General features: G+C 43.0%; 1 protein-coding gene, 1 long non-coding RNA gene and 1 pseudogene across 2 annotated transcripts; 1 reads left to right on the plus strand and 2 right to left on the minus strand.

The window, feature by feature from the left end:
• The first annotated feature begins 39 nt into the window (after positions 1–39).
• On the plus strand, positions 40–26861 carry LOC127488375 (uncharacterized). The gene is made up of 3 exons (XR_007916068.2): positions 40–413; positions 9857–9916; positions 25891–26861. It is a non-coding gene; the product is annotated as an uncharacterized lncRNA (long non-coding RNA).
• On the minus strand, positions 8743–9690 carry ORYCUNV1R1537 (vomeronasal 1 receptor oryCunV1R1537). The gene is given in 1 exon segment (NM_001167226.1): positions 8743–9690. A coding segment is annotated over 1 exon segment (948 nt).
• ORYCUNV1R-PS1618 (vomeronasal 1 receptor oryCunV1R-ps1618 pseudogene) lies at positions 24838–25742 on the minus strand (annotated as a pseudogene).
• Positions 26862–27680: the final 819 nt, after the last annotated feature.

Below are 27680 nucleotides of genomic sequence, written 5' to 3' on the forward strand. Positions count from 1 at the left end.
TGGGCTCTGTCTATGACGTCACTTCCCCGCGACCTCAGCGCCATGTCTCCTGCTCCGCTCCGTGGCCTGAGCACTAGCGAGTAGACCGGAACTGCGATGTAGCCTGCCTGTCCTGCCTTCACCCGCTCTCCAGGAAGTTCCAGGGAAGGGGAGAGCACCCAGCTTCCCTGGGATTTGCCGTTTGCCTCTGCAAGGCCTGGGGCTGCGGGCTGTGTGACCCAGAAGCTTCTGCTCCTGCTGGCGGAGCACCTCCCACCCTGGGAGCCCTCAGGCCTCCATGCAGGCCCCACCCAGGTGTGGAGCTTCTGTGCTGCCCCTTCCCCAATGTTGTGCCTGCGCCCAAGGAAGAGCAGCAGGAGGCCGAGGGTTCCGAGGGAAGCAGCTCACCTGCAGCATTCCAACCCAACACCCAGGTGAGGGTTGTGAGCATGGGGGCTGGGGCTGTGATTCTGTCCTGTGTGTGTGCCTTAAACCTGTCTTGATTTCACTCTCACTCCCCCCCACACACTCACACTCACACTCATAAGTTGTGGTCATGAATTTGGGTGCATTCGATGACGTAGCTTCCTCCATACTATCCCTGGCCTCCAAGTCTCAAGACCCCCTCATTTCCTAGTTCCCATTTCTACTGAAACCCCACCCTGATGGTCTTCATCTCAACCACTGACCACCACTGAAACAAACAATCTGTTCTGTTTTGATTCCATGTCGCCTGCCACATGAGGGTTTACCAAGATAGGCAGAACACTGAAGATGGTTGTCCTGCCAAATGTTTTTTAAATAATGTGAGATGAAGGCATTGAAATAGCAAAAATCATCAGGCCCAGATCAGTTACTGCCGATCTTCATTATCTGAAGCTTCTCTTTACCTGACTTTAATTACCCCTGTCAGCCTGGATCTGAAATAACTAAATTGGAAATTTCCAGAAATAAGCAGTTCAAACATATTGCATGCCACTGCAGTAGCTTGATGAAATCTCCCACTCTCCCACTGGAACACAAATCATCTCTCCAGCTGGGAGATCCACGCTGCCCGTTAGTCACTTAATGTCCATCTCTGCTATGGGATGGAGGCCCACGGGGTTGCTGTGCCTGATCAAGTGATCCTTATTCTCATGAATAATGGCATCAGCATTTAAAAGCATTGGTGCTGGCAGTCCATAACTGCAGAAGCCATAGAGCGCTCTCTTTAAGTGAGAGATTAAAGTTCTCCACTTACTAAGCAGAATAAGATCAAACACTGAGCTGACTGACTCCTGCAGGCAGGAAGGTATTTTGACAGAGAGTACGTTCCTGTGACTTGAATCCCAGTGTATTGCTCTGAGTGCTCCGTTGTGTCATTGAGTATTATTGTCCCCTCTCTGTGCCTAATATTCGCATCACACATGCTCATAGCAACCTGTGTATAGCACAGACAGTGAATTCAGGGTCAGTACCATCCTCGCTTCCAGGCCTTCACTGGAGGGCCCTAGGAAAGACCCCTGTAGGTCAGGGGAGATGACTGTAGATAAGGGGAGAGGACCAGATAATGGCCTCACTTTGGAGGCCTCACTGCTTATCTCAGGACTTTCTTCCTCTTCTACAAACTCCATTGACCTCAATGAATCACTTCTCACTGCGCATCTTAATTTTAAGATTTATTTTATTTATTTGAAAGGCACAGTTAGAGAGAGAGAGAGAGAGAGGTCTTCCATCTGCTGGGTCATTCCCCAAATGGCTGAAACAGCCAGGCCTTGCCAGGGCAAAGCCAGGAGCCTGAGTCTCCCATGTGGGGTGCAGGGGCCTACAGGCTTGAGATGAAGTTGCATGAACAAGGTGTACGTATATAACACAAGAAGCAATCTGTTCCCAATGCACCTGATGCAAATTTCAAATGTGAGGACAAATCCAAGAAGTCTATCACTTGGGAACACAATAATAATGGTATATTTCTGGATGTTGTAATCAGGCCAGGCTTCCCATCAAACCTGAGTAAAGTGTACTGTACAGTTTTAAACAGTTCAGCATGTGGATGAACAGAATGAGTGACAGGTCAGTGTGACAGGCGGTGTCCGATGTCCAATTGCTCTGGCTCTCAAGCCCAGTGTGCCCCTTCAGATGCTGGATGCTGGGAATTTGTGAGAACTTTCGTGTACTGAAACACCATGGGGAAGCTGAAATTTAGATGCACTATAATGTGTCACCTGGATATGTTTTGCCAGCGTGACAGACATATTTGTATATTATAAGGTGTTTTTTATTAAAATTAGTACATTACATTTTTTCCCTGAACCTGTATGTTTCAGTATGCAGAACTGTCTGTGGAACACTGCATTTATAATACATGAAGAATGCATGAACAGTTGAACTTCCTTTTTACTTCAGTCTGCATTACATACCTATTCCGACACAGTGCTCAGGTTAAACACTCATACATCAACACCGGTAAGGTTTTGGAGTAAGGAAGTCACCCACTCCTGTTGCCCACACAACAAGACTTCTGCACCATAGGCAGGCAACAGTCTCCTGTGGGAGTCTCTGGATTCAGGTGGGAGGGGCCAGGAAGCCCTGGTGGAGCCCTGGACCAGGAGGGTCCTTTTGTGAGTGCAGACCTATATCCAGGCAGGAGACCCCCTGAGCCTCCTCTGGGGTCAAATGCAGAAATGGCCTCCATCCCTACTGAACTTGGCTACAGCCCCCTTGGCATTGAGCCTGTAACTAAAACGTCATAAAAGGACCCAGAGGGAGAACCACCCAGACCTCACTCCCCAGGGGTTACCCGCGTGGCTGAGCCTCTGCGTCAGGCTTGCCAGTCACTGTCCCACAGCAGATGTGAGGGAGCCCAGTCTCAGCTCTGCCCCCTCCTGCCTCCCAACACTGCCCAGTTACCCTCCGTGCATTTCCCCCAGCTCTGGGCACGGACGTCCTGCCAACCTCAGCGTCACTATCACACTCATGGAAAACCTACACTTGAGATGCTGACAGGACTGCCATGGTCAAGGTAGTCACCCTCCACCCTCACCCTCCAGCCCCCAGGCTAAGGACAAGCCGCCCTTTGTGGCCCGGGTAAAGGACACCAGGACAGGGAGGCTGGGCTTCCTGCCCGCATCAACTCTCCTGGCAGCCTAGTGCACAGGCGCTCCTGTGCGGGGGACCCTGTGGACAGCGTTCAGGAGCAGGGCTCGCGGGACTCGGTCGCCATTGCATGGCTCCAGTGCCACACCAGCGTCTGCTCACGGTGGGTGTCTGACACACAGAGACCCCGCTGCACGGTCAGGCTCCGTGCTGCACTTAGTCCCTTCAACAACCTTGTGAGCTGCATCCTGCTCTGATTCCCGTTTGCAGAGCAACACGGAAGCGCAGAGGGGCCAAGCGGCCAGCCCCAGGTCACACAGCGGGGCAAGGCGGGGTGTGCATCTGGACTGGGCCCCTCCCCGACAGGGCCTAGCTGAGCCTTCTACCTGCTCAGCTCTGCTCTCAGGGAACAAAAACCTGCACCTGCCAGGCTTGGCGCCAAGCATGCAAGGGCAGCAGAGGGCAGCAGAGAGCTCAGCCGAAGTGGCAGGCATAGGTAGGAGCCCAGGGAGCTGTGATCCTCCCCAGGGCACCACAGGTAGGGACCCTGAACAGGGCTGAATCCAGCGGAGGGCTGTGACCCGGCTCTGGCTCCTCGCTCCACTCTGGGCCTCAAGGCTCCCTTCTGTAAGATGAAGCCAAGACCAAAATCCACCGCCACAGGCTCCAAAGAGGCAGGCACACTGCAGAGTCCGTGTACCAGCTGGCCACACTGCAGAGGGGCTGCAGCCCCGCTGGGGGCACGACGGTGGGATGGCCTGGCTCCCAGCACCCAACCTCCAGCGCACCGGCTTCCCAGGCCACGGGTTCCTGTGGCAGGTGCATGAGTAGAAGGAACCCCCATCCTGTTCCTGGTCACATTGCTGATGGGTAGGTCCTGCTGGCGTTTGTCTGGAAAGATCTTTGTGTCTCCTTGGCTTCTGGAAGCCGGTTTTGTGGGTGCCTTATTCTTGGGGTGGATTTTTGTTCCCCTGTCCCATTGCTTCCAGGCCTGCCAGGCTCTGCCGAGCAGTGCACCGTGGATTATTCTGGAAGCTCTCGTAGTTGCTTGCTGCTTTTCTCCTGCTGCTTTAAGGATCCTCCTCGGCGATGCCCTGGGAGAGTTTGTTTCCAGTACATTCTGGGGTAGATTTTTTGGGCTTGACCTTCAGTTCCTGGATTTTCACATCTCTTTCCAGCTGTGGCAGTGTTCTGCGATTGCTTCTTCGAATGAGCCTTGTACTTATTTGTCGTCTTTTGCCCCCTCTGAATTCTCATTTACTCCTGTATGTCCTCTTTTGATAATCGTAAGCTCCATGAACTCTTTGATTTTTTTAAAATAATTGTTTCAGACTGTCTAGATTTCTCTGATGACATTCTTTTTTTTTTTTTTTTAAGAGAGAAAGGGGAGGTTGGGAGTATAGGAAGGAGAGGAGGGGTAGAAAGGAGGAAGAGAATATCAGTATAGTCAGAATTCTAAAAAATTATTTTATAAACATTTATTTATTTGAAAGATATAGTTGGGAGAGAGATTGTCCATGTGCTGGTTCACTCCCCAAATGGCTGCAGCAGCTTGGATTGGGCCAGGCAGATACCAGGAGCCAGGAGTTCTGACCTGGTCTTCCTCATGGATGGCAGAGGCTGTGTTTCCCCACTTAACCAAGGGCAACAGCACGATGCAGGATCAGAAGTGGAGCTGCCAAGAATCCAACCAGCACTCTGAGGAGGGATGCTGGCACTGCAAGTGGTGGCTGAGCACATTGTGCCAGAGCATCAGCTCCGATTTCTCTGATAAATTTCTGTATGGTTCCTCTTGGTTTCTGAAGTTCACTGTGCTCCTGTGAGACAACTGTTTAATCAGCGTTGTCTCAAAGATCACATTTCCATCCTTGGGGTCAGTCATCCATACGATATTATGTCCTTTTGATGTGATCACAATCTCCTGGGTGGTCTTAATGCTCACATCACGTGTCAGTGTATGTGCATCACAAAATAAGCCACTTACTCCAGGCTGACTGACGTGACAGCAGGCGGTGGAGGCAGCTGCTCTGGGCAGCTGCACATGGCGTGTTGGGATGCACATTATTAGCTTGGCCAGTACAGACTGAGCTATGGGGGCTGCCCATAGTGAAAATAAATCTGCCACACTGTGACCCAGTCATCCCACTTGGGGCTTTATACCCCAAGGAGGTGAAATGTCTGTGTCAGAAGCAAACAGACAATGCAGTGTTACTGCATCGCTATTCACAAAAGCCAGACACAAAGGTAGGGAACCACTCCAAGCCTCCACCCATGGATGAATGATTTTTTTTTTTTAATGTGGCCAGTGTGCACTGCAGGATATTATTCAACAATGAGAAAGAATGAAACCCTGCCACTTGCAGCACCACGTATGAGATGGGAAGACGTTGAATGAAACAAGATAGAGACATAAAAAGACGCCACGCATTCTCTCTTGTATGTGAAACCTGAAAACGCAGATCTCAGGTTAGAACAGAATGACATGGTGATTACTAGGGCCAAGGTAGAGAGGGCGGTGGGAGTCGGGGTGCCAGGTCCCAAAAGCCCAGCAGCGTGAGTCCCGGGATTAGTGAGAGCTGAATCAGTATGCAAATCATTTTGATTTGCATATTCCAGCACAAAATCATTTTTAAAAAGTAAAGACTTAAACCAGTTAAATAACATGAATAAATGATTAGCCTCAAAATTATTTGATAAAATATATAAACTTTCTAATTAGAAATGTTGGTATGAATTAACCTGTGACTGAAACCTTCTAAAATAAAAATGTGAGGGCCTGCATTATGGAACAACAGGGTATGGCGCTGCCAGCATCCCATGTAAGTGCTGGATGGATTCTAGGCTGCTCCACCTCTGACCTGCTCACTGCTAATGCACCTGAGAAACATTAGAGGATACTGAAAGTGCTTGGGTCTTACGACCCACACGGGAGACCTGAATAGAGTCCCGGGGTCCTGACTTTGCCCTAGACTAGCCCTGGCCATGGTGGCCATATGGGGGAGGGAACCAATGGATGAAAGATCTCTCTATATATATCTCTCCTTAACTCTGTCATATAAAATAAATCTTTTAAAGGATGTATCCATTAATTCGAAATAAAGGGTTATTTTAAAATGGAATGTTGCTGAGAAAATAACAATAGAGTATACAAGGAACTAATAAAATAAAATTAGAGGCACATTATCTCCAATGTAAATAGATAATATTAATTTAGGTATGGAGAGAAAAGAGGAGAGCTCAGTGGAAAAGGAAACATTCAGTAGTCTTGGGAGTGAGAGATCTGGAGAGTTTCACAGATACTCAGTATAAAAGAAACAGTTGAATAACAAGTAATCAATATGATTTTTAAATATCTATCAAACATAGTGAATTCTTTCATGTTTCTAAAAAGCCTACAGAATCATCTGAATATTGTAAAAACTATTCCAGAAACTTAAAACACAGGAGACATTCAATGAAGCATGCTGAAGGACTAAACAATGCTTGTCAATCACAATAATAGAAACACAGTGTGTAAGACAGCTCTTCCTGATTCTAGTTGCAAAAATCCAAAGTGTTCAAAAGATAAAACTTTGCTTTGAATTTTGCCCTGATTTTTCCATTTGTGTACAGACCACCATGTATTCTGAACCTGCTTGAGCTAAATTCAGATTCTGCCAAATTGGGGGTGAAACAAGTGAAGAGATTCCAGCACAATCAAATAGGAATCAATTTTCAGGGATTTTGTTGGGGCAGAGCAAGAAGTCTGCAGACCACCCCATAGGACCTGGTTCACTCATCATCTGCTGCCAACGGAAAAAGGGCAGAAAACATTTCAAAGGGAACGAATAACCTTTGCTTCTCCCAAGTACCCCAAACGAGTGGCAGAACTGGAGCTGACGGTCTCTGACAGGTTTCCAAACCTCACCCTATCTGACACAGCAGGCTAAAGGACAATTTTTAAAAGCTCATGGACAAAAGTGAGTTTCTCCGTGGGAAGAGCCTCCTTCTGGTGTTCGACATTGTGCTTGAACCACAGAAAGCTGAAGAGAGGAAATGGGAGCTCTTGAGAGATGGGGGTGCGACCATTGGAATCTAGGGCACAGATGAGGTGGAACCCATGAGCCTTGGGGACAAAGAGATGTGCAAGGATTCAGGCTGCCGAGCCCTGTGCGATGTCCCTGAGGACTGGAACTCATTAATGACTTCAGTGGGACACAGGCTGTAAGACTGGGGAAACTGAAAACAAGGAAAAAATACTATTGAAGAAAGAGACTTGCTAAGTGAAACACTGCAAGCCAGTGCACCACAGAGCACTGGGAAAGCCTCAGGCCATTGCTGGTGAGTATTGAACTGCAGAGACCCATCTCAGGACAGCACAAGGGACTGGATCCAAATGACAAATACGTCAGCCTGAGAAGGGGAGGGGATCATTGTGGGTGGGTTTATGAAGATGCAGAGACAGCCCTGCATTTTACTATACATTAAGGATTGAACCCCCCAAGACCTCCCAACCTCTTCATCAGCTATTTTCATAGCTTTTTTATGTTTAACTTTTTATTTTTATTTTTTAAAGATTTATTTATTTACTTGAAAGTCAGAGTTACACAGAGAGAGAAGGAGAGGCAGAGAGAGAGAGAGGTCTTCCATCCACTGGTTCATTCCACAGATGGCCACAATGGCCAGAGCTGTGCAACCCAAAGCCAGGAGCCAGGAGATTCTTCCAGGTCTCCTACATGGGTGCAGGAGCCCAAGGACTTGGGCCATCTTCTGCTTTCCCAGGCCATAGCATAGAGCTGGATCGGAAGTGAAGCAGCTGGGACTCCAACCGGTGCCCATATGGGATGGTGGCACTGCAGGTGGTGGCTTTACCTGCTATGGCACCATGACAGCTATAGCAGTATATATATATATATATATATATATATATATATATTTCCTGCATCATAGACATTCCTTAGGAATCTCATTAGTTCCTGTGTTTTATTGCTTTAGTTCACTGATGCTATCCATCTACATGAGTCCTTCAAATGTATGATTTGAGTATTTTGATGTTTTTGGATGGATTCTTAGGAACGTAAATCTAAGGCAAGCACATGTGTTAATTTTGAATTTTCATTTTTGTTTTTTTAAAGATTTATTCTCAGATTTATTTCAAAGAGTTACAGAGAGAGGTAGAGACAGAGAGGGGTCATCCATCCGCTGGTTCCCTCCCAAGATAGCCACAATGGCCAAAGCTGCACTGATCAGGAGCTAGGAGCCTCTTCTGGGTCTCCCACATGGGTGCAGGGGCCCAAGGACTATCCCAGCCATAGCAGAGAGCTGAATTGGAAGAGGAGCAGAAGGGACTTGAACCAGCCCCCATATGGGATGCTGGAGCTTCAGGCCAGGGCTTTACCCACTGCACCACAGCGCCAGCCCCAATTTTGTATTTTCTCATAGCTGAATTAAAAAACACAAATCTAGGCAGATACAGTTAGCTTTAATAATATATAACACTTTATTTTAACCCAAAATATAAAACTTAAATATGTAATCAATGTGAACATCAATTTCTTCATTTTTATTAAAAAACATTTAAAAATTTGAATGTATATAAAAAGTACTGCATAGCTCAACTCAAACTAGCCCCATTTCCAGTGTCTCATGGTCACATGATCCTTTTCCTCATAAAATCTATGTGCAGACCTCTCTGATGAAGATGTCAGATCAGCCACTGAAAGCTCTCCAAGGAAAGGTCATTTTCATATTTGAAAGGAAGCAGAGTAATTTGGAAATCATTTTGTTATTTTTCATCAGAAAAAAGGGACAGAGTGTCGGGTAGCATGTGGATAAAAATCCACTAATGCTCTCCAATCTTGTATTTTTCTCAGTTCTATAAAGCACAAAAAGGGTCAAAAGGTTGTGTAAAAAATAGAAGACGACAAAGCAAAATACCAGCAAAAGGATAGTGTGGGTGGCTCTGTTTTCTGGAGACGTCTGGCTGGATAGGCTGGAGCTGTGGATGTGCTGGGCTCTCCTGTGGTGTCTGTACAGGAGCCCCACCATGTAGAGGCTGGACATGATCATCAGTGCCATGAACAGGAGATCGCGAATCACCATGGAACTTACAAATGGTCCTGGATAGCGCATGTTCATCTTCTTGCTTTGACAGTATGCATTGACATATCCCTGGCCAACCATAGTGAAATTCAATTTGGCTCCCATGACTCTAATGACCTGGATGTAGATCAGCATGTTGATGACCCAGAAGAAAAGGAAAGAGGGGAAAATCCAGGTGGACAGTTTAAACTTCAGCCTTGCCCATTTAGAATGACTGGGACTGATAGTGATGGCTTGAAATACACTCAGGAGAGAGGTGGTGCAGATGGAAAGACCCCGGGTGACTCTGTATATGTATAAAAAAATTTGACAACCAATATTGTCCAAGAAACGTTTGACTCCAAATGATGACATGATTTCTGGCATTGAATGGAAAATAATGTTTAAAATATTGGCCATTGTCAGGTGCATGAAAATCCAGTCTATGGGCTTCTTCAGCTGAGGCTGGATGAGGAAGGTGTAAATATAGATCATGAAGAGCAGTGAGTTGGCCGTGACACTGGTGGACATCTGAGCTATGAGAAAAAAGCTATAAATTGTGTCACTTGGAAGCATTATCTCGATGATATTTTCAAAGTTTTAATTAGGTAAGTTTGGTCTCTTTGGAAAAATAGGTTGCACTGTGAAATTATTACAAAATGGTGCCCTGAGGAAGGATATGATGCCTAGCAGCTCAGCTTGGAAGATGGGTGCTGAAATGTTCAAATCTTCTATGTTTCAGATACAAGGTTGGAACTTCCAGAGCTGGATTCCAGGCATCCTTTAAGTTTGGATTGTAGAGGTAGGTGATATGAAGAAGGTAAAATTCAAGTGTTCGCATCCTTCACTCTCTTATATGGCCACAAGGACCTGTTGGCCTCTGTGAAAAAAGAATTTGCATGTGATATTTTCCTCAGAGTCCTAGAGTGCTATTAGCTCTAAAAATATGTGTATATTCACCTTTCTGAAAAATAATCCATGTCTACTGCTTGAAATGCAGTGTGTGTGTATGAATTGCTTTTTTTTTTGACAGGCAGAGTGGACAGTGAGAGAGAGAGAGAGAGACAGAGAGAAAGGTCTTCCTTCTGCCATTGGTTCACCCTCCAATGGCCACCGCAGCCAGCGCACTGATCCGAAGGCTGGAGCCAGGTGCTTCTCCTGGTCTCCCATGGGGTGCAGGGCCCAAGCACTTGGGCCATCCTCCACTGCACTCCCTGGCCATAGCAGAGAGCTGGCCTGGAAGAGGGGCAACCAGGACAGAATCTGGCATCCCGACCAGGACTAGAACCCGGTGTGCCGGCGCTGCTAGGTGGAGGATTAGCCTATTGAGCCGTGGCGCCGGCTATGAATTGCTTTTTTAGAATTTACACTGCAGGCCAGCGCCGTGGCTCACTAGGCTAATCCTCTGCCTTGCGGCACCAGCACACCGGGTTCTAGTCCCGGTTGGGGCACCGGATTCTGTCCCGGTTGCCCTTCTTCCAGGCCAGCTCTCTGCTGTGGCCAGGGAGTGCAGTGGAGGATGGCCCAAGTGCTTGGGCCCTGCACCCCATGAGAGACCAGCGCTCCGGCCGCGGTGGCCATTGGAGGGTGAACCAATGGCAAAAGGAAGACCTTTCTCTCTGTCTCTCCTCACTGTCCACTCTGCCTGTCAAAAAAAATAAATAAATAAATAAAAAGAATTTACACTGCAGACACAATTATTTCAAATAAGAAACATTGTTAACATGTTATTTAGACAACTTTAAAATTTCAACAATCACATGTCATGCCAAGCTAAAAATAGAATTGGGGTTGGCAAAGGGATGTAGCAGGTAAAGCTGCTGTCTGTACCTCCGGAATCCCTTGTGGGTGTTAGTTCATGTAAAGGTGCTCTACTTCCAATCTAGCTCTAGCTCCCTGCTAATGCACCTGAAAAGCAGCAGAAGATGGTCCAAGTTCTTGGGCACCTGCACCTATAAGGTAGACTCAGAAGAAGCTCCTGGCACCTGGCTTTGCACTGGCCTAGCTCTGACTATTGTAGCTGTTTGTGGAATGAACCAGCAGATGGAAGATATCTCTCTCTCTCTCTCTCTCTCTCTCTCTCTCTCTCTCTCTCTCTCAAGTGTTGGCTTCCCATATGGGTGCCACTTTGAGTCCCAGCTGCTCCACTTCTGATCCAGCTCTCTGCTATGGCCTGGGAGAGAAGTAGAAGATGGCCCCTGCACTCACATGGGAGACCCAGAAGAAGCTCCTGGCTCCTGGCTTTATCAGCTCAGCTCTGGCCATTGAGGCCTTTGGGGAGTGAAGCAGCAGATGGAAGACCTCTCTCTCTCTCTCTCTCTCTCTCTCTTTCTCTCTTTCTCTCTTTCTCTCTTTCTCTCTCTCTTTCTCTCTGCCTTTACCTCTCCTCTCTGTGTGTAACTCAACTTTCAAATAAATAAATATAAATCATTTTTAAAAAGTAAAACTATCATGGTCCATCAAGAGATAACATACATGTTGATGCACAGACTATACCTAGACCTTTCTCATTTCATTTTTTCTGTATATACAAATATCTGAATGCAGATAAGGACAGGCACAGATAGCAAGCAAGCAAAAAGACAGTGACACAGAGATGAAAGTAGAAATAAATTAAAAAATTCATGCAAAAATTATAAATGCAGCAGAGGATAATTATAGCCAACCTACTCAAAAATTTTAAAAGTAGCTTAAAATAAGTGATATCAGAAATAAAAGATGAGACATGGAAACTGATACCACAAAAATACAAAGCATTATGAAAACCTACTTCAGACAAAGATATACAAGAGAAGACCATGAGCTAGAAGTAATGCATCAGTTCCTAAAACATACAACTACCTAGACTGAATCACAAAGAAATATGAGTAGAAGTAATGAATCACTTCCTAAAGACATGCAAACTACCAATATTGAATCACAAAGAAATATTAAATCTGGAAGGGAATTTCTTTATATTCTTAGAATGGTATCTATGAACTATGTTGAAAATGCTAAAAATTTATTCAAACATTTTAAATAAAAATATTAAATCTGAACTGAAGAAAATGCTTAAGAAGATTGGCAGTCTATCACAGGGGGAAAGGTACCCTTAATTAACTACTGTTGGTGGAATGTAAGTTAGGTAAACCCACTATGGAAGACAGTATAGATACCTCAGAAACATGAATATAGTCCTGCCATATGACTCAGCCATCCCACTCCTGTTAATTTACCCAAGCACAATGAAATCAGCATATGAAAGAGTTATCAGTACCCCCATGTTTATTGCAGCTCAGTTCACAATAGCAATGACATGGAATCAACTTAATTGCCTGTAAACTACAGACTGGATAAAGAAATTATGAGATATGAACACCATGGAATACCACACAGCAGTTAAAATATTGAAATCCAGTCATTTGTGACAACATGGATGAAGCTGGAAAACATCATATTTAGTGAAATAATCCAGCCCCAAAGGGACAAATACCATACGTTCTCCCTGACCTGTGATAACTAATAGGGCACCTAAAAGTCAACCTGTAGAAGTGAAATGGGCACCTTCCAGACCAGCTCTCTGCTGTGGCCAGGGAGTGCAGTGGAGGATGGCCCAAGTCCTTGGGCCCTGCACCCCATGGGAGACCAGGATAAGTACTTGGCTCCTGCCATCGGATCAGCGCGGTGCGCCAGCTGCAGCGCGCCAGCCACAGTGGCCATTGGAGGGTGAACCAATGGCAAAAGGAAGACCTTTCTCTCTGTCTCACTCTCTCTCACTGTCCACTCTGCCTGTCAAAAAATAAAAAAATTTAAAAAATTAAAAAATAAGAAAAGCAATGACTTGAGCAGCCCATACCTTCACTGTTGAGGAACAGTTTCGTTTTCTGTATTTTCATTTTTCTCCTTTTCATTCATTTTATCTTAATTTACTTACCCTTTTATTCTTCATACTAATTGGTGAACTCTTTACTTAACATAGAGTTAACCATATATGTATAAAGTTAATTGAATATAGTTAGAAATAAGAGTCAGAATAAGAGAGGGAAGTGGAAGAGGGTCGGGAGTGTGGGTGAGATGGTGGACACAGAAGAAGAATCACTGTGACCCTAAAGTTGTGTTTGTGAAAAGTATGAAGTTTGTAACTGTAAAGCTGTATAGTGCTGCATACATTCCTATGGACCTACTTCTAAGGGTAAAGCTTAAAAGCTTGCCATGGGACTTTAAATCCCCTTAAGCCCAGTGGTAAAAATACATTCTAAGTGTTAAAGTGAGCACATATATAGGAGTAAGTGTTAAAGTGATCATATAAGTAGGATAAGTCTTTGGTAATAATAATAGGCAGAATTAAAAAGGAGTGGATGCGCCAACATGGGGAGCAGTCCATACAGCAGACTCATAGAATGACAATTGCCTTAAGTAGCACTCTCACCTCAGAATCAACCCTTAAGCTAACTTGGTCTAGCTGAAAAGCCCAGGGGAGCATTTCAGGCATGGAAAGCTAAGACACTGTGGCAAAAATTGATCTACATGAAGGATCTCTGTGGGTGAGGCCCCAGCGGAAAAAAGCTGCCACCAAAGAAGGATGTACTTTGTTCTGAAGGGATAAGAGAGCTTCCCCTTTGCCTATGGCCTTCTCAAAATATGAAGGAGTTTGTGGATCCAAAAGGCTTCCATAGCCTAGGCAGCTCATGTCAAGAGCCTTGGGTGATCACTGACATTATAAATAATGTTGATTTTTAAATAAACAACAGGAGTCACAGTGCATTAAATTCCCATGCAGGATCTCTGTCCTCAAAGAGTTGTATTAAAGAATTATTGTAAAACTTGTTCTCAAAGAATTACATCATTTTAGTGAATTAAGTGGAAGATATTCTTATGTCACACAAATTATAGTTATATCTATGTGGTCACAAAAGCTGTACCATTCTTGTGTTCCAGTTTAAAGATTATTAAGTTTAAAAAAAAAAAAAAGCAAATTACCATCCAGATGCAGCGACTTTGGGGAGCCCTTGTTTGGACTGTTGAGGCACAGCTTTTGTTCTTGTTTTTTTTATGTTTCTTGTTGTTTAGGTTTTTTTGGTTTTGTTTGATTGGATTATTTTTAACTTTTTTTCCTTATTTTCTTTTTCTCCATTATGCAAAGTGTTGAACCCATTACCCAGAATAGAGTTAATCTTCTGTATATAATGTTCAATTAAAATAGAGCATAATAATAAACTGGGAACAGGAGAGGAGAGAGTAAGATGGGTGGGATGGTGGGTAGGGTGGAAAGAATTACTATATTACTAAAGTTTTATTTATGAAATGTATGTAAATTCAAAAAATAAGATAAATCTATAAAAGTATAATATCTCCCATAAAGAAAATCCCAGAAACAGATGGCTTTACTATTGAATTCTGCAAAATATTAAAAGACAAGATAAAAATATAATTCTCAATATCTCCAAAACATGAAGACAGGGAATACTTCCCAATTCACTTTAGAAGGACTATATTGCCTGACTTTTAAAATAAAAAGGGCAGAGAAGGACACCATGAGAAAAGGAAATTACAGGCCAATATATCTGATGAACATTGCTATCAACAAGTTTGACAAAATATGTTCACACTTAAGTGCAAAATAAATGGATTTCACCATGAGTAATCAGGACATCTCTGGGATGTAAGGATAGTTCTACACACACAAGTAAATGAAATGTACTACGTGAGTGAATGAAAAATTAATACAATACATCATAGATACAGAAAAAACACTTGACAGCTCTGAATATCCTCTCATGGTAAAGAAAAGGCCTCAAAAAAACTAAGTAGATGAATGGAACTAAATATAATTAATGCCACATGTGACAAGTTCACAGTTAAAACAGACCAATGATGAAAAGATGACAGCTTCCCCTGTAAGATCCGGCTCAAGATGTCCACTGTTGCCACTCCTAGCCTTAGCAATTAGACAGAAAAAGGAATCATCCTAATAGCATTAAAAGAGCATAATATTTACGGTGACCTGTGAGTTCAAGGCATCCCTACCCAAGTCACAGAAACTGAAAAAGCTGTCCTGAATGCATGTGCAAGACAAGAAGCACTAGAAAGAAAACCTGTATTCAGTGAGAGAAACCAAGTTGGATTGTCAGATGTTCTGACAGCAATCAATCACTACACTCATAGAGAGATGGAATAAAGACCCCAGAAGTGAATCCACATGTATGGCCAACCAATTTTAGAGCAGGACTCCAAAAATACACTTGTATGTGAAATATAAATACCAAACACAGAGAAGTAGAAGACATGGTGACTGTCGAGGGAGAGAGATGGAGAGCTGTTAGCGAAAGGGTACAAGCTTTGTTGTAAGAAGATAAATTCTGGATATCTAACTTAATATGGGATGACTATTAATAATGTATTATATAACTAATAATGTGTTGTATAATTGAAATATGCTAACATATATAGCTTACATCCTGTCACCAGGCACACAAACGTTCTGTTGTAAGGTGAATAGTATGCTACTTAGCCTGCCTATAGTGCTCATTTCAAATGTGAATCAAGGGGCCAGCACTGTGGCATACTAGGCTAGGCCTCCCCCTGGCATCAGCATCCCATTTGGACCCCAGTTTGTGTCCCAGCTGCTTCTTTTCTTATTAGGTTCCCTGTTTATGGTCTTGGAAGCAGTTGAATAGAGTGCAATTGCCTGGTCTTGCATATGGGAGACCCAGAAAAAGCTCCTGGTTCCTTGCTTAGATTGGCCCAATTCCAACTATTTGGGGAGTGAGCTGCAAATAGAAGACCTCTCTGTCTCTCCAACTATCTGTATTAAAATCTTTAAATAAATACCACTTTCCAAGCATGTGCTATCTGGTAATTTCACAATGTAAATACAGAAGCACATCTAGTCCAAAAGTCAGGAGAGGGAACCAAAGGCTTTCAGAGACTCCAGAGCCACCAGAAACTGTGAGTCAGACAATGAGGAGGTTGAGCACGTCAGTTCATTCTCTGCACCCACCGCCTTGCCCAACACAGCAGTCACTGACAAATACCAGACCTCCCTTCTCAACTGTAACATCACCATGTGATCAATGCACCCACAGTCACTGAACCCAGTGAGAACAAAGTGCAAGAGTTGAATGTAACAGAACTTGTATCATAACACAATTATAATCAATTACAACAAGGAAAGGCTATTTTACATTAACACTCATTTCTCACTATGTTCAAAAGATAAACATATCTTAGTAAGAACAAAGTGAAAAAATCCATATGTATTGTGAAATGCATTTGGAAACATAAACTCAAAATTCAGGTTAATTCTGAAGAATAACAAAGTTAATGAACTTCTAGAAGGAGGGCACCACTTCCTAAAGGGAAGACACCAATCACGCCAGACTTAAGAAAAACCATTTTCACAAAGATTTCCAACAAATGCTTCCATGGTTAGGTACAAAAAAAAATCAATAAACACTTCCTGAAGAGAGAAAAAGAGCATTCTGTTGATACATTATGATTAATAAATAAGGCTGAAGTAATTAATAAACAAGGTTGAAAAGCATAATAATGAGACTACCTACTCCAAGTGTCAAATGGAAAATAACCTACACAAATTGATTGTAAATGAATTCAGTGTTCTCCAAAATGAGTGTAGCAACTGACCAGGAGATCACCTACATATGAAGGGTAAAGGGAACATTATAACGGTTACATGTAAAATTCACCACAGTTGTAGATTAAAGGAGAAGAATGGGCTAGCACTTCAGTTGATACATAAAATACTGTGATAAATTCTATTCCTATAAAGGGCTAAAAATTATATGGCAAAAGAAAGGCTTAATATTCTGTGATAAAATATCTACAATGTTAACCCTATCATATAATGGCTAAATATCACCCAGTTTTTGCTTTGAGACAAATGAATAAAAATAGCTGCTATTTCTACTTCTATTCATCATGCTTTTTCAGGGGTCTCTTTTAAGAAACAGAATAATATCAATGTCATTACAAAGAAATGCACAGTCTTATCACTGATTATATATTTTAAGAGACATTCACAGAGACATTGGCTACATTACTTAAAGACTTGATGAATTTTCAAGGTTACTGAGAGTGAAGTCAGAATAAAAACCATCTGAAGTTCTACCATAAATTGCACTGTTTAGTATATCAAAAACATAGGATGTCACAATATGTGATAAAATCTCTAATCAGAAATGATGACATAAATTGATCTAAGTGTGACTGTACCCTTTTTAGATATAATGGGTATACATTAATTTGAAATAAGAAGTAATAACTAGAAATGGAATGATGGAAGAAAAACAAATGAAAATAACAAAAAGTAGGAAAGGAGTTTTTAAAAATGAAATTAGAGGCACATTTATTCCAGTGTCCTAAACATCCAGGTAGGCACTGAAAAGAGCAGAACATAGGGCAAAAGCAAAGAACACTCAGTGGCCGCGGGCAGTGAGAGATGTGGAGAGGTTCAGACAATGGGAAAAGAAAAGAATGAATCACAAGAAAACAAATAGTGAGATGAAAGAAAAAACTGCCAACAAGAACAAGAACATATAAGTAAAGGTCACAGAAACGTGGAGGATGCATCTGAAGACAACAAAAAGGAGTTGGTGTGAGCAGCCATAGTGGGGAGCGGGCAGGTGGGAGAGGCCTCGCTGCCCTCCCGTCCCAGGTTGAGGGTGCAGGGTCCTTACTAGGTGTGTCCTGCACAGGCTGGGCCTGCCAGGCACTGACTGCGGATCAGGCCCTGGGCTGGCGGGACATCTCCTCCCAGTGAACTCTGGTCACCTTGTCACCTGCTACATCCACGGCCTTGTTTATCATCTTCCCTTTGACAACCACAGGAGAGCCCCAAATCACCCTCCCAGACGCACAATGAGTCTCCTGGGGGAACATACGGGGTTTCCTCCCAGGCAGCACAAAGTCAGTGCTTAGGGCTGTATTTTCCCCAGCTGAGCAGCCAGAAAGTAAACTTCAGGACAACACACGTAATCAGAAGTTCATCTCCAAAAGCTGGTGGCAATCATGACCTCACTATTGGCTTCTTAATTTTCTTATTCAAGACCTGAAATTTTACTTTATTTTCCCTTTAAATTTGTGGTTATTTTCTAAGAGTTTCTGTTTTTACCTCTCAGTCCTACTAATGTCTTTTTTGGGAATCACTTTGTTATTATTATATATTGAAACATCTGTTTGTTTGAAAGGCAGAATGGGGAGAGAGAGAGAGAGAGAGAGAGAGAGAGAGAGAGAGAATCTTCTATTTGCTGGTTCTTTCTCCAAATTGTCAAAATGACTGAGGCTGCTCCATGCTGAAGAGAGGAGCCAGGAATCCCATTTGTGAAACTGCTTGGGCCCAAGTGCTGCCTTCTTAGGCACCCTTAAGGAAGCTGCTTTGATGGAGGAGCAGCTGACACTCCATGGGCAGGCTGGCTTACAAGCAGGAGGTTAACCTGCTGGGTATTACCAGTCCCTACTGTTTGCTCTAGTATCATTCTTTTCTTTTTTTTTTCCACAGGCAGAGTGGACAGTGAGAGAGAGAGAGAGAGACAGAGAGAATGGTCTTCCTTTTGCCATTGGTTCACCCTCCAATGGCCTCCGCAGCCGGCACACCGCACTGATCCAAAGGCAGGAGCCAGGTGCTTCTCCTGGTCTCCCATGGGGTGCAGGGCCCAAGGACTTGGGCCATCCTCCACTGCACTCCTGGGCCACAGCAGAAAGCTGGCCTGGAAGAGGGGCAACTGGGACAGGATCCGATGCCCCGACCAGGACTAGAACCTGGTGTGCCAGCGCCACAAGGTGGAGGATTAGCCTAGTGAGCCATGGACCCGGCCTCATTGTTTTCTTATAAGGGGCTCATTCAATCCTCACACTTATTTACATAATGGACTTTATAGGGATAAATTTTAGTTCACTTTTCTCTGTTATCTAGAAATACTATTCTTAGGGTTGAATGTGTATGGATAAGGGCTATGAGCACTGTTTCCTATTCAATTATTTATTTGGGGGCTGGCATGTTGTGTAGCAGATAAAGTTGATGCCTGTGGTGCCAGCATTCTTTATGGGTGCCTGTTTGTTGTAATTGCTCCACTTCTGATCCAGCTCCCTGCTGATGTGACTGGGAAAGCAACAGAAAATGGCCTAAGCACTTGAGCCCCTGCACCCACGGGGGAGACATGGAAAAAGCTCCTATCTCCTAGCATCAGCAAGGCCCATCTCTAGCCATTGGACCCATTTGGGGAGTGAACCAGCAGGTGAAGACCTCTCTCTGTTCTCTCACTATCTCTCTGTAACTCTGCATTTCAAATAAATAAATATTTTTAATGATTTACTTCTAGTCTGTAACTCATTGTGACTGTACACAAACCGCACGTGTCTAAATGAATTAAATTCTTGAATCCTATGGATACTCACTGTGAGTTCACTGCACAATTGCTTTTTCCAAGTGCCACCACAGGTGGGGAAAGAAACATAAGGATTTTGCATAACTGTGGGAATTACTGTTCTATGAGGTAGGTCAAGGGTGTTCAATGTCTTATTCATATTTAGGGCACCCTGTTGTTGTTCTGGGTTGCATTTATGTTAATGACTAAAGTACACTGATAAGATTCCCACTGTGGTTTGTAATATTTCCATTTTTAATCATTCTATTGAATTACCCCACTTATGAAAATTTTTAATTTACATATAGAAATATAAAATTTGAATTAAGATAACCTCTGACTGGCAGCTAATGTGAATGCAAAAACATATGTAGGAATGAAGTGGTCACTCTGGGATATGATTGTGAGTTTCAGCCCGTGTGTACACTCCACTGGAACTGTGGCTTTCTTACATTTCTTTTAAAAGATTGTATTTATTTGAAAGTTATAGTTACAGAGAGGAAGAGGCAGAGAGAGAGCAGAGCTTTCATCAGCTGGCTCCCTTCCCAAATGGTCCAGGCAGGGCTCAGGCAGGACAAAGCAAGGAGCCTGGAGGAAATGTTGGGGACAGTTTCTCTCAAAGGGAATTCTTGTGAACATTGGCTTTCTAGTGTAAATACCTGTGTAGGATGTTTATTGTTTCTACCAAGCTGCAGAGAAGGCCTCATCAAACCTGGTAACAGAGAGGACTTCCCGGCCGCCTCAGCACAGGGCCCAGGAGCCTCTGCACCCGGGCTCCATCTATGACGTCACTTCCCCGCGCCCTCAGGGCGGTGCCTCCTTAGGGGCTCCATAGCCTGAGCACCAGCCAGCAGACCCAGAATTGCGATGTCGCCTCTGCATGGCCAAGAGCCTGAACAGGAGACCCCTCAACTCTCTTACAGCTACACAGACCCAGGACAGAGGCGCTCTTACACAGACCACCTCCGAGAGGTCGCAGGACACGCAAGAGCGCCTCATGGATGAACGGGCAAAGCACAAGACCAGACAAGGACGGGGCACGGTGGAGACTGGGGGTCGTGACAGGCTGGGGGCAGTGGCGCAGGTCTGCTTCTGGATCTGGGTGCTGCTTCATGGGGGTACACTGCAAAATCCGTGGAGCAGGAGAATTTGCTGAACTTCAACATTCAAAACTACTTCTGAAGGAGAAGACAGCTGGCCACAAAACCAGAATTGGATTTGGTAATTCAAGGAAAAGTCTATTTCAAACTGCACCGATCAAGGGAATGAAACCATGACGAGGGCAGAAGAGGACGTGGAGAGCCGTCCAGGAGGCAGCCACATCTGCTCAGGACCAGAGAAATCCCGGAGCGGAAAGAGGCAATGGTGGAGGACAAACCACCACTAAGTGATGGACCAGTTCTTAGTTGAAGGTCTCTGAGGGGTATTTCTTTTGTTTTTAACTTTTATTTAATGAATATAATTTCCAAAGTACAGCTTATGGATTACAATGGCTTCCCCCCCATAACTTCCCTCCCACCCCCCACTTTCGCTCCCCTTCCATTCACATCAAGATTCATTTTCAATTCTCTTTATATACAGAAGATCAGTATAGTATATATTAAGTAAAAATTTCAAGAGTTTGCACCCACACAGAAACACAAAGTGAAAAATACTGTTTGAGTACTAGTTATAGCATTAAATCACAATGTACAGCACATTAAGGAGAGAGATCCTACATGAGGAGTAAGTGCACAGTGACTCCTTTTGTTGACTTAACAAATTGACACTCTTGTTTATGGCGTTAGTAATCTCCCTAGGCTCTTGTCATGAGTTGCCAAGGCTATGGAAGCCTTTTGAGTTCGCTGACTCTGATCATATTTGGACAAGGTTATAGTCAAAGTGGAAGTTCTCTCCTCCCTTCAGAGAAAGGTACCTCCTTCTTTGGTGGCCCATTCTTTCCGCTGGGATCTCACTAGCAGAGATATTTCATTTAGTTTTTTGTTTTGTTTTTGTTTGTTTGTTTGTTTGTTGTTGTTTTTTGGTTTTTTTTTTTTTTTTTTTTTGCCAGTGTGTCTTGGCTTTCCATGCCTGAAATACTCTCATGGGCTTTTCAGCCAGATCCAAATGCCTTAAGGGCTTATTCTGAGGCCAGAGTGCTGTTCACTGAGTCTGCTGTGTATCCTGCTTCCCACGTTGGATCGTTTTCTCCCTTTTTTATTCTATCAGTTAGTATTTGCAGACACTAGTCTTGTTTATGTGATCCCTTTGACTCTTAGTCCTATCATTATGGTCAATTGTGAATAGAAATTGATCACTGGGACTAGTGAGATGGCATTGGTACATGCCACCTTGATAGGATTGAACTGGAATCCCCTGGCATGTTTCTAACTCTACCATTTGGGGCAAGTCCGATTGAGCATGTCCCAAATTGTACATCTCCTCCTGCTCTTATTCCCACTCTTATATTTAACAGGGATCACTTTTCAGTTAAGTTTCAACACTTAAGAATAATTGTGTATTAATTACAGAATTCAACCAATAGTATTAAGTAGAACAAACATGAAAAAATACTAAAAGGGATAAAGTATTAAGTTGTTCATCAACAGTCAGGGCAAGGGCTGATCAAGTCACCATTTCTCATAGTATCCATTTCACTTCAACAGATTTTCATTTTGGTGCTCAGTTAGTTGTCACCCCTCAGGGAGAACATATGATATTTGTTCCTTTGGAACTGGGTTATTTCACTCAGCATGATGCTTTCCAGATTCCTCCATTTTGTTGCAAATGACCAGATTCAATTTTTTTTACTGTGGTATAGTATTCTAAAGAGTACATATCCCATAATTTCTTTATCCAGTCTACCGTTGATGGGCATTTAGGTTGGTTCCAGGTCTTAGCTATTGTGAATTGAGCTGCAATAAACATTAAGGTGCAGACCACTTTTTTGTTTGCCAATTTAATTTCCTTTGGGTAAATTCCAAGCAGTGGGATGGCTGGGTTGAATGGTAGGGTTATATTCAAATTTCTGAGGAATCTCCAGACTGACTTCCATAGTGGCTTAACCAGTTTGCATTCCCACCAACAGTGGGTTAGTGTCCCTATTTCCACACATCCTCGCCAGCATCTGTTGTTGGTCGATTTCTGAATGTGAGCCATTCTAACTGGGGTGAGGTGAACCCTCATTGTGGTTTTGATTTGCATTTCCTGATTGCTAGTGATCCTGAACATTTTTTCATGTGTCTGTTGGCCATTTGGATTTCCTCTCTTGAAAAATGTCTATTGAGGTCCTTGGCCCATCTCTCAAGTGGGTTGTTTGTTTTGTTGCTGTGGAGTTTCTTGATCTCATCATAGGTTCTGGTTATTACTCCTTTATCTGTAGCATAGTTTAAAAATATTTTTTCCCATTCTGTCAGTTGTCTCTTCACTCTCCTGACTGTTTTTTGCAGTACAGAAACTTCTCAATTTGATGCAATCCCAATAGTTGATTTTGGCTTTGACTGCCTGTTCCTCCCGGATCTTTTCCAAGAAGTCTTTGCCAGTGCTGATATCTTGCAGGGTTTCTCCAATGTTCTCTAATAATTTGATGGTGTCGGGTCATAGATTTAGGTCTTTAATCCATGTTGAGTGGATTTTTGTGTAAGGTGTAAGGTAGGGGTCTTGCTTCATGCTTCTGCATGTGGAAATCCAGTTTTCCCAGCACCATTTATTTAATAGACTGTCCTTACTCCAGGGATTGGTTTTGGATCCTTGATCAAATATAAGTTGGCTGTAGATGGTTGGGTTGATTTCTGGTGTTTCAATTCTGCTCCATTGGTCTATCCATCTGTTTCTGTACCAGTACCATGCTGTTTTGATTACAACTGCCCTGTAGTATGTCCTGAAATCTGGTATTGAGATGCCTCCGGTTTTGTTTTTGTTGTACAAGATTGCTTTAGCTGTTCGAGGTCTCTTTTGCCTCCATATGAATCCATCAGCATCATTTTTTCTAGATCTGAGAAGAAAGTCTTTGGTATCCTGATTGGGATTGCATTGAATCTATAAATTGCTTTTGGGAGTATGGACATTTTGATGATGTTGATTCTTCCAATCCATGAGCATGGAAGATTTTTCCATTTTTTGGTATCCTCTTCTATTTCTTTCTTTAAGATTTTGTAATTCTCATTGTATAGATCTTTAACGTCCTTGGGTAAGTTTATTCCAAGATATTTGATTGTTTTTGTAGCTATTGTGAATGGGATGGATCTTAGCAGTTCTTTCTCTGAGGCATATTTCCAAATGTCACACTGACACAGCAGGATAAAGCACAGATGTTATGAGATCCTGTAATCAACTGAGTTTCTTCACAGGAAGAGCCTCTTTCTGGCATTAAATAATGGGTTGGAACCACAGAAAACTGAAGAGAGTGGAACTGTGAGCTCCTGAAACACAGGGATCCAACCCTTGGAATCTAATGGAAATGTGAGGTGAAATCCATCAGCCTTGGGGACAAAGACACGTGCTAGGATTCAAGCTGCAGAGCACATGTTGATGTCCCTGAGGAACAGAACAGAACAACAAGTTAAGTGGGTTAGAGACTGTAAGATAGAGAAGATGAAAATGGGAAAAAATTGTATTGATTAAAAAGATTTTCTGAAGTAAATACACTGAAAGTCTCTACACCCCAACCACTGGGAAAGCCTCAGGCCATTGCTGGTGGCTATTTAACTGCAGCACACAACACCTGGACAGCACAAGGAACTGGATCCTAATAATGAAGTTAGGAGCATGAGAAGGGGGGGGATCTTATGGAAGCATTTATGCACATGCTGGGGACACCCCTGCATTTCATTGTCTGTTAAACAATGAACCTCCTAGATTTCCCATCTTCATCACCTCTGTTTTCTGAGCTCTTTACACAGGGACATGTATTTTTACTGCATCCCATTCTTTAGGAATTCCTGTGTTTTATCTCCTGAGGTCTCTGGATGCACATCTAACCTCTAGCCAAGTCCCTGAAAAATGAGACTTGGGTGTTAAAATTTCATAAATGAATATGGAAGTTCTCACGAGCAGCACAGCTGCACAGGTATGTGGCAAGCACCAAAAATAATTTTGCATTTTCTAGTAGACACAATAAAAGCAGAAGTAACTAACTTTAATAATAGACAATATGTTAATTACACCCAAAGCATAACTCAAACATGTACACAGTTTGAAAATTTATATATTGATTCAATTTAACATTTTGAAATGTGTTTTCTAAATGAGCCAAATACTTCAAGTGAGACTGGTTCCATGGTCACCTGCCTTTGTTTCCTCATAAAACCTGTATAGACTCCTCTGTGGTAAATGATGTCAGATCAACCAAGGAAAGCACTTGGAGAAAAAGGCATTCTCATCATTAAAGGCAAGAAGTCAATTTGGGAATATTTTTGTTATTTTTCATCAGCAAAAAATGGGCAGAATGTTGGGTAGCATGATGATAAAATTCGAGTAATGCCCACCAATCTTGAGTCTTTCTCAGGTCTATAAAATGCATAAATGTACACAAAGTTGTTGCAACAGTAAAAGAACACAAAACAAAATGCCATCAAAAGGATAGTGTGGGTGGCTCTGTTTTCTGGAGACATCTGCCTGGAAAGGCTGGAGCTGTGGATGTGCCAGGCTCTCCTGTGGTGTCTGTAGAGGAGCCTCACCATGTAGAGGCTGAACATGATCATTGGTGCCAAGAACAGGACATCACAAGTCAGAATGACACTTACAATGACCCTTTATGGTGATCTCCAGACTGCCTGGTTTGACAGTACGCATGAACAAATCCATGACCAACGACAGTGATATTCCATTTGGCTCTTACAGTTTCAATGATGTGGATGTAGATCAGCATGTTGATGATCCAGAAGAAAAGGAAAGAGAGGAAAACCCAGGTAGACAGCTTAGATTTCAGCCACGCCCATTTAGAATGACTGGGACTGATAGTGATGGCTTGAAATACACTCAGGAGAGAGGTGGTGCAGATGGAGAGACCCCGCACAACTCTGTAGATGTAAAAACAGTTTGACAGCCAGCATTATCTAAGAAACGTTTAACTCCAAAGGATGACACGATGTCTGGTATTGACTGGAACACGATGGTTACAATCTTGGCCACTGTCAGGTGCATGAAAATGCAATCTATGGGCTTCTTCAGCTGAGGCTTGATTAGGAAGGCATAAATATAGATCATGAAGAGAAATGAATTGGCCATGACACCAATAGAAATCTGAGCTATGAGAAAGAAGCTCAAAATTGTGTCACATGGAAACATGTCAATGTTTCAGTTAGGTAAGGTTGCATCCACTGAAAAATAGATTGTACTGTGACATGATGTTCTTAACATGGAACATTTGAAGAATGTGAAGACTGACAGTTCAGTGTCAGGGAGGGAGGACAAATGGTCAAATTTTCTATTTCAGACTTGGCTGTGCCACTTCCACGAACTGAATAGTGGGCAGTGTTTGAACTTCAGACTACTGAAATAACTGATATGAAGAAGGAGAACCCAGGTGCTCACATCCTACATTCCCATTAGAGCATGATGGCATCTGTGAATGACAAATTACATTAAAAGTTATTTTTTTCTTCAGAGTATTAGCTTGCTTCTTACCTCTGATGATATGTGTATATCCTATCCTTTCTAAAGCACACTACATTTCTGATACATGTACAGTACTATGAATATCTGAACTTCTTTCTTACAATTTAGATTGCAGACACAATTCTTTCAGACAGAAAACATTTAACCACTCACATTTTATGACACTCTGAATATATAATTCAATTTCAAAATACAGAAGGAAGTAGCATGTAGTTTTCAAGTGTGGCTTTTTCTCCTCCCCTCATCCAACCAGCAGTGTTTGGAGACATATTTGGTCTCACACTTGGTGCAGAGCTCCTGTCACACAGTGGGTAGAGTCCAAGATTGCTGTTAAATTTCCCACCATGCACAAAATTTCCCACAATGCACAGGATAGCCAATACCACAGAACTTTGGGGCCCCAAGAAGTCACATGACAGTTGATGAGCCCAGTCTAGCAAATCATCACTGAGTTGTGCTCCCTGCAGCACATATAAAATAAAACATATTTTGAACACTTTTAGGGGAAACAGAGTAGAGTGAGTTGGTTCACAAATACAGTGAGAACAGGAATGCTAAGGCAGTCACTGAGGGTGACTTCTAACTTAATATCTTTAATATTTGTGTTTGTTGATTTTTGGAGTTGTTGCCTATATCATTCTCTCAGAGACTTACTCTTCTCAATTGTCTTTGTCATGCACACATTACCATTCTTTTCTATATAGATTTCTAGTTATGATGTCACTTCTATATGGACTATAAAAGATCAAAGTTTGAGAAACAGAGGAAAGGTGATTCTCAGGAGTGATGAGGTAGGGGAGGGAGATGTTAGTGAAAGGGTACAACCTTGCAGTTAGAAGATGAATACTTTCTGGATAGCTGCTGCAACATGAGTGGAATATACTTGATAATAATGTAATATATCATTGATATTTGCTCACAACATAGCTCTTACAAGGTTTCTTTCTTTCTTTCTTTTTTGACAGGCAGAGTTAGACAGTGAGAGAGAGATAGAGAGAAATGTCTTCCTCCCATTGGTTCACCCCACAAATGGCCGCTGCGGCTGGTGTGCTGTGCTGATACAAAGCCAGGAGCCAGGTGCTTCCTCCTGGTCTCCCATGTGGGTGCAGGGCCCAAGCACTTGGGCCATCCTCCACTGCTCTCCTGGGCCATAGCAGAGAGCTGGACTGGAAGAGGAGCAACTGGGACAGAATCCGGCACCCCAACCGGGACTAGAACCCGGGGTGCTGGCACCGCAGGCAGAGGATTAGCCTAGTGAGCTGTGGTGCTGGCCAGGACATGTTTATTTTACAAACATTGTAATGATCTTTAAGTTTCATGTGTCTAATATTTAATGGACACACCTTATGTCTAGAGGTCAAAATTGGCCCTATGTATCATGCCCCATCCAATCACTTTTGGATTGTGCATTGTATTTGTATGGATGCATTGGACAGCACATACTTGGGATGTGGTATTTTTGACTCTTGCATTCTCTGCTTTTACATTGTGATTTAGACTGTTTTCAGCTTTGTGGTGGTATAATTGGTAGATGAAAGCCTATTTGATAGCTAACATATTGGGATGATTTGACATACATTTGATATGAGTACTACAACTAAGTTCATT

Source organism: Oryctolagus cuniculus, chromosome 18, assembly GCF_964237555.1.
Source record: "Oryctolagus cuniculus chromosome 18, mOryCun1.1, whole genome shotgun sequence".
In the NCBI taxonomy this organism is placed as follows: domain Eukaryota; kingdom Metazoa; phylum Chordata; class Mammalia; order Lagomorpha; family Leporidae; genus Oryctolagus; species Oryctolagus cuniculus.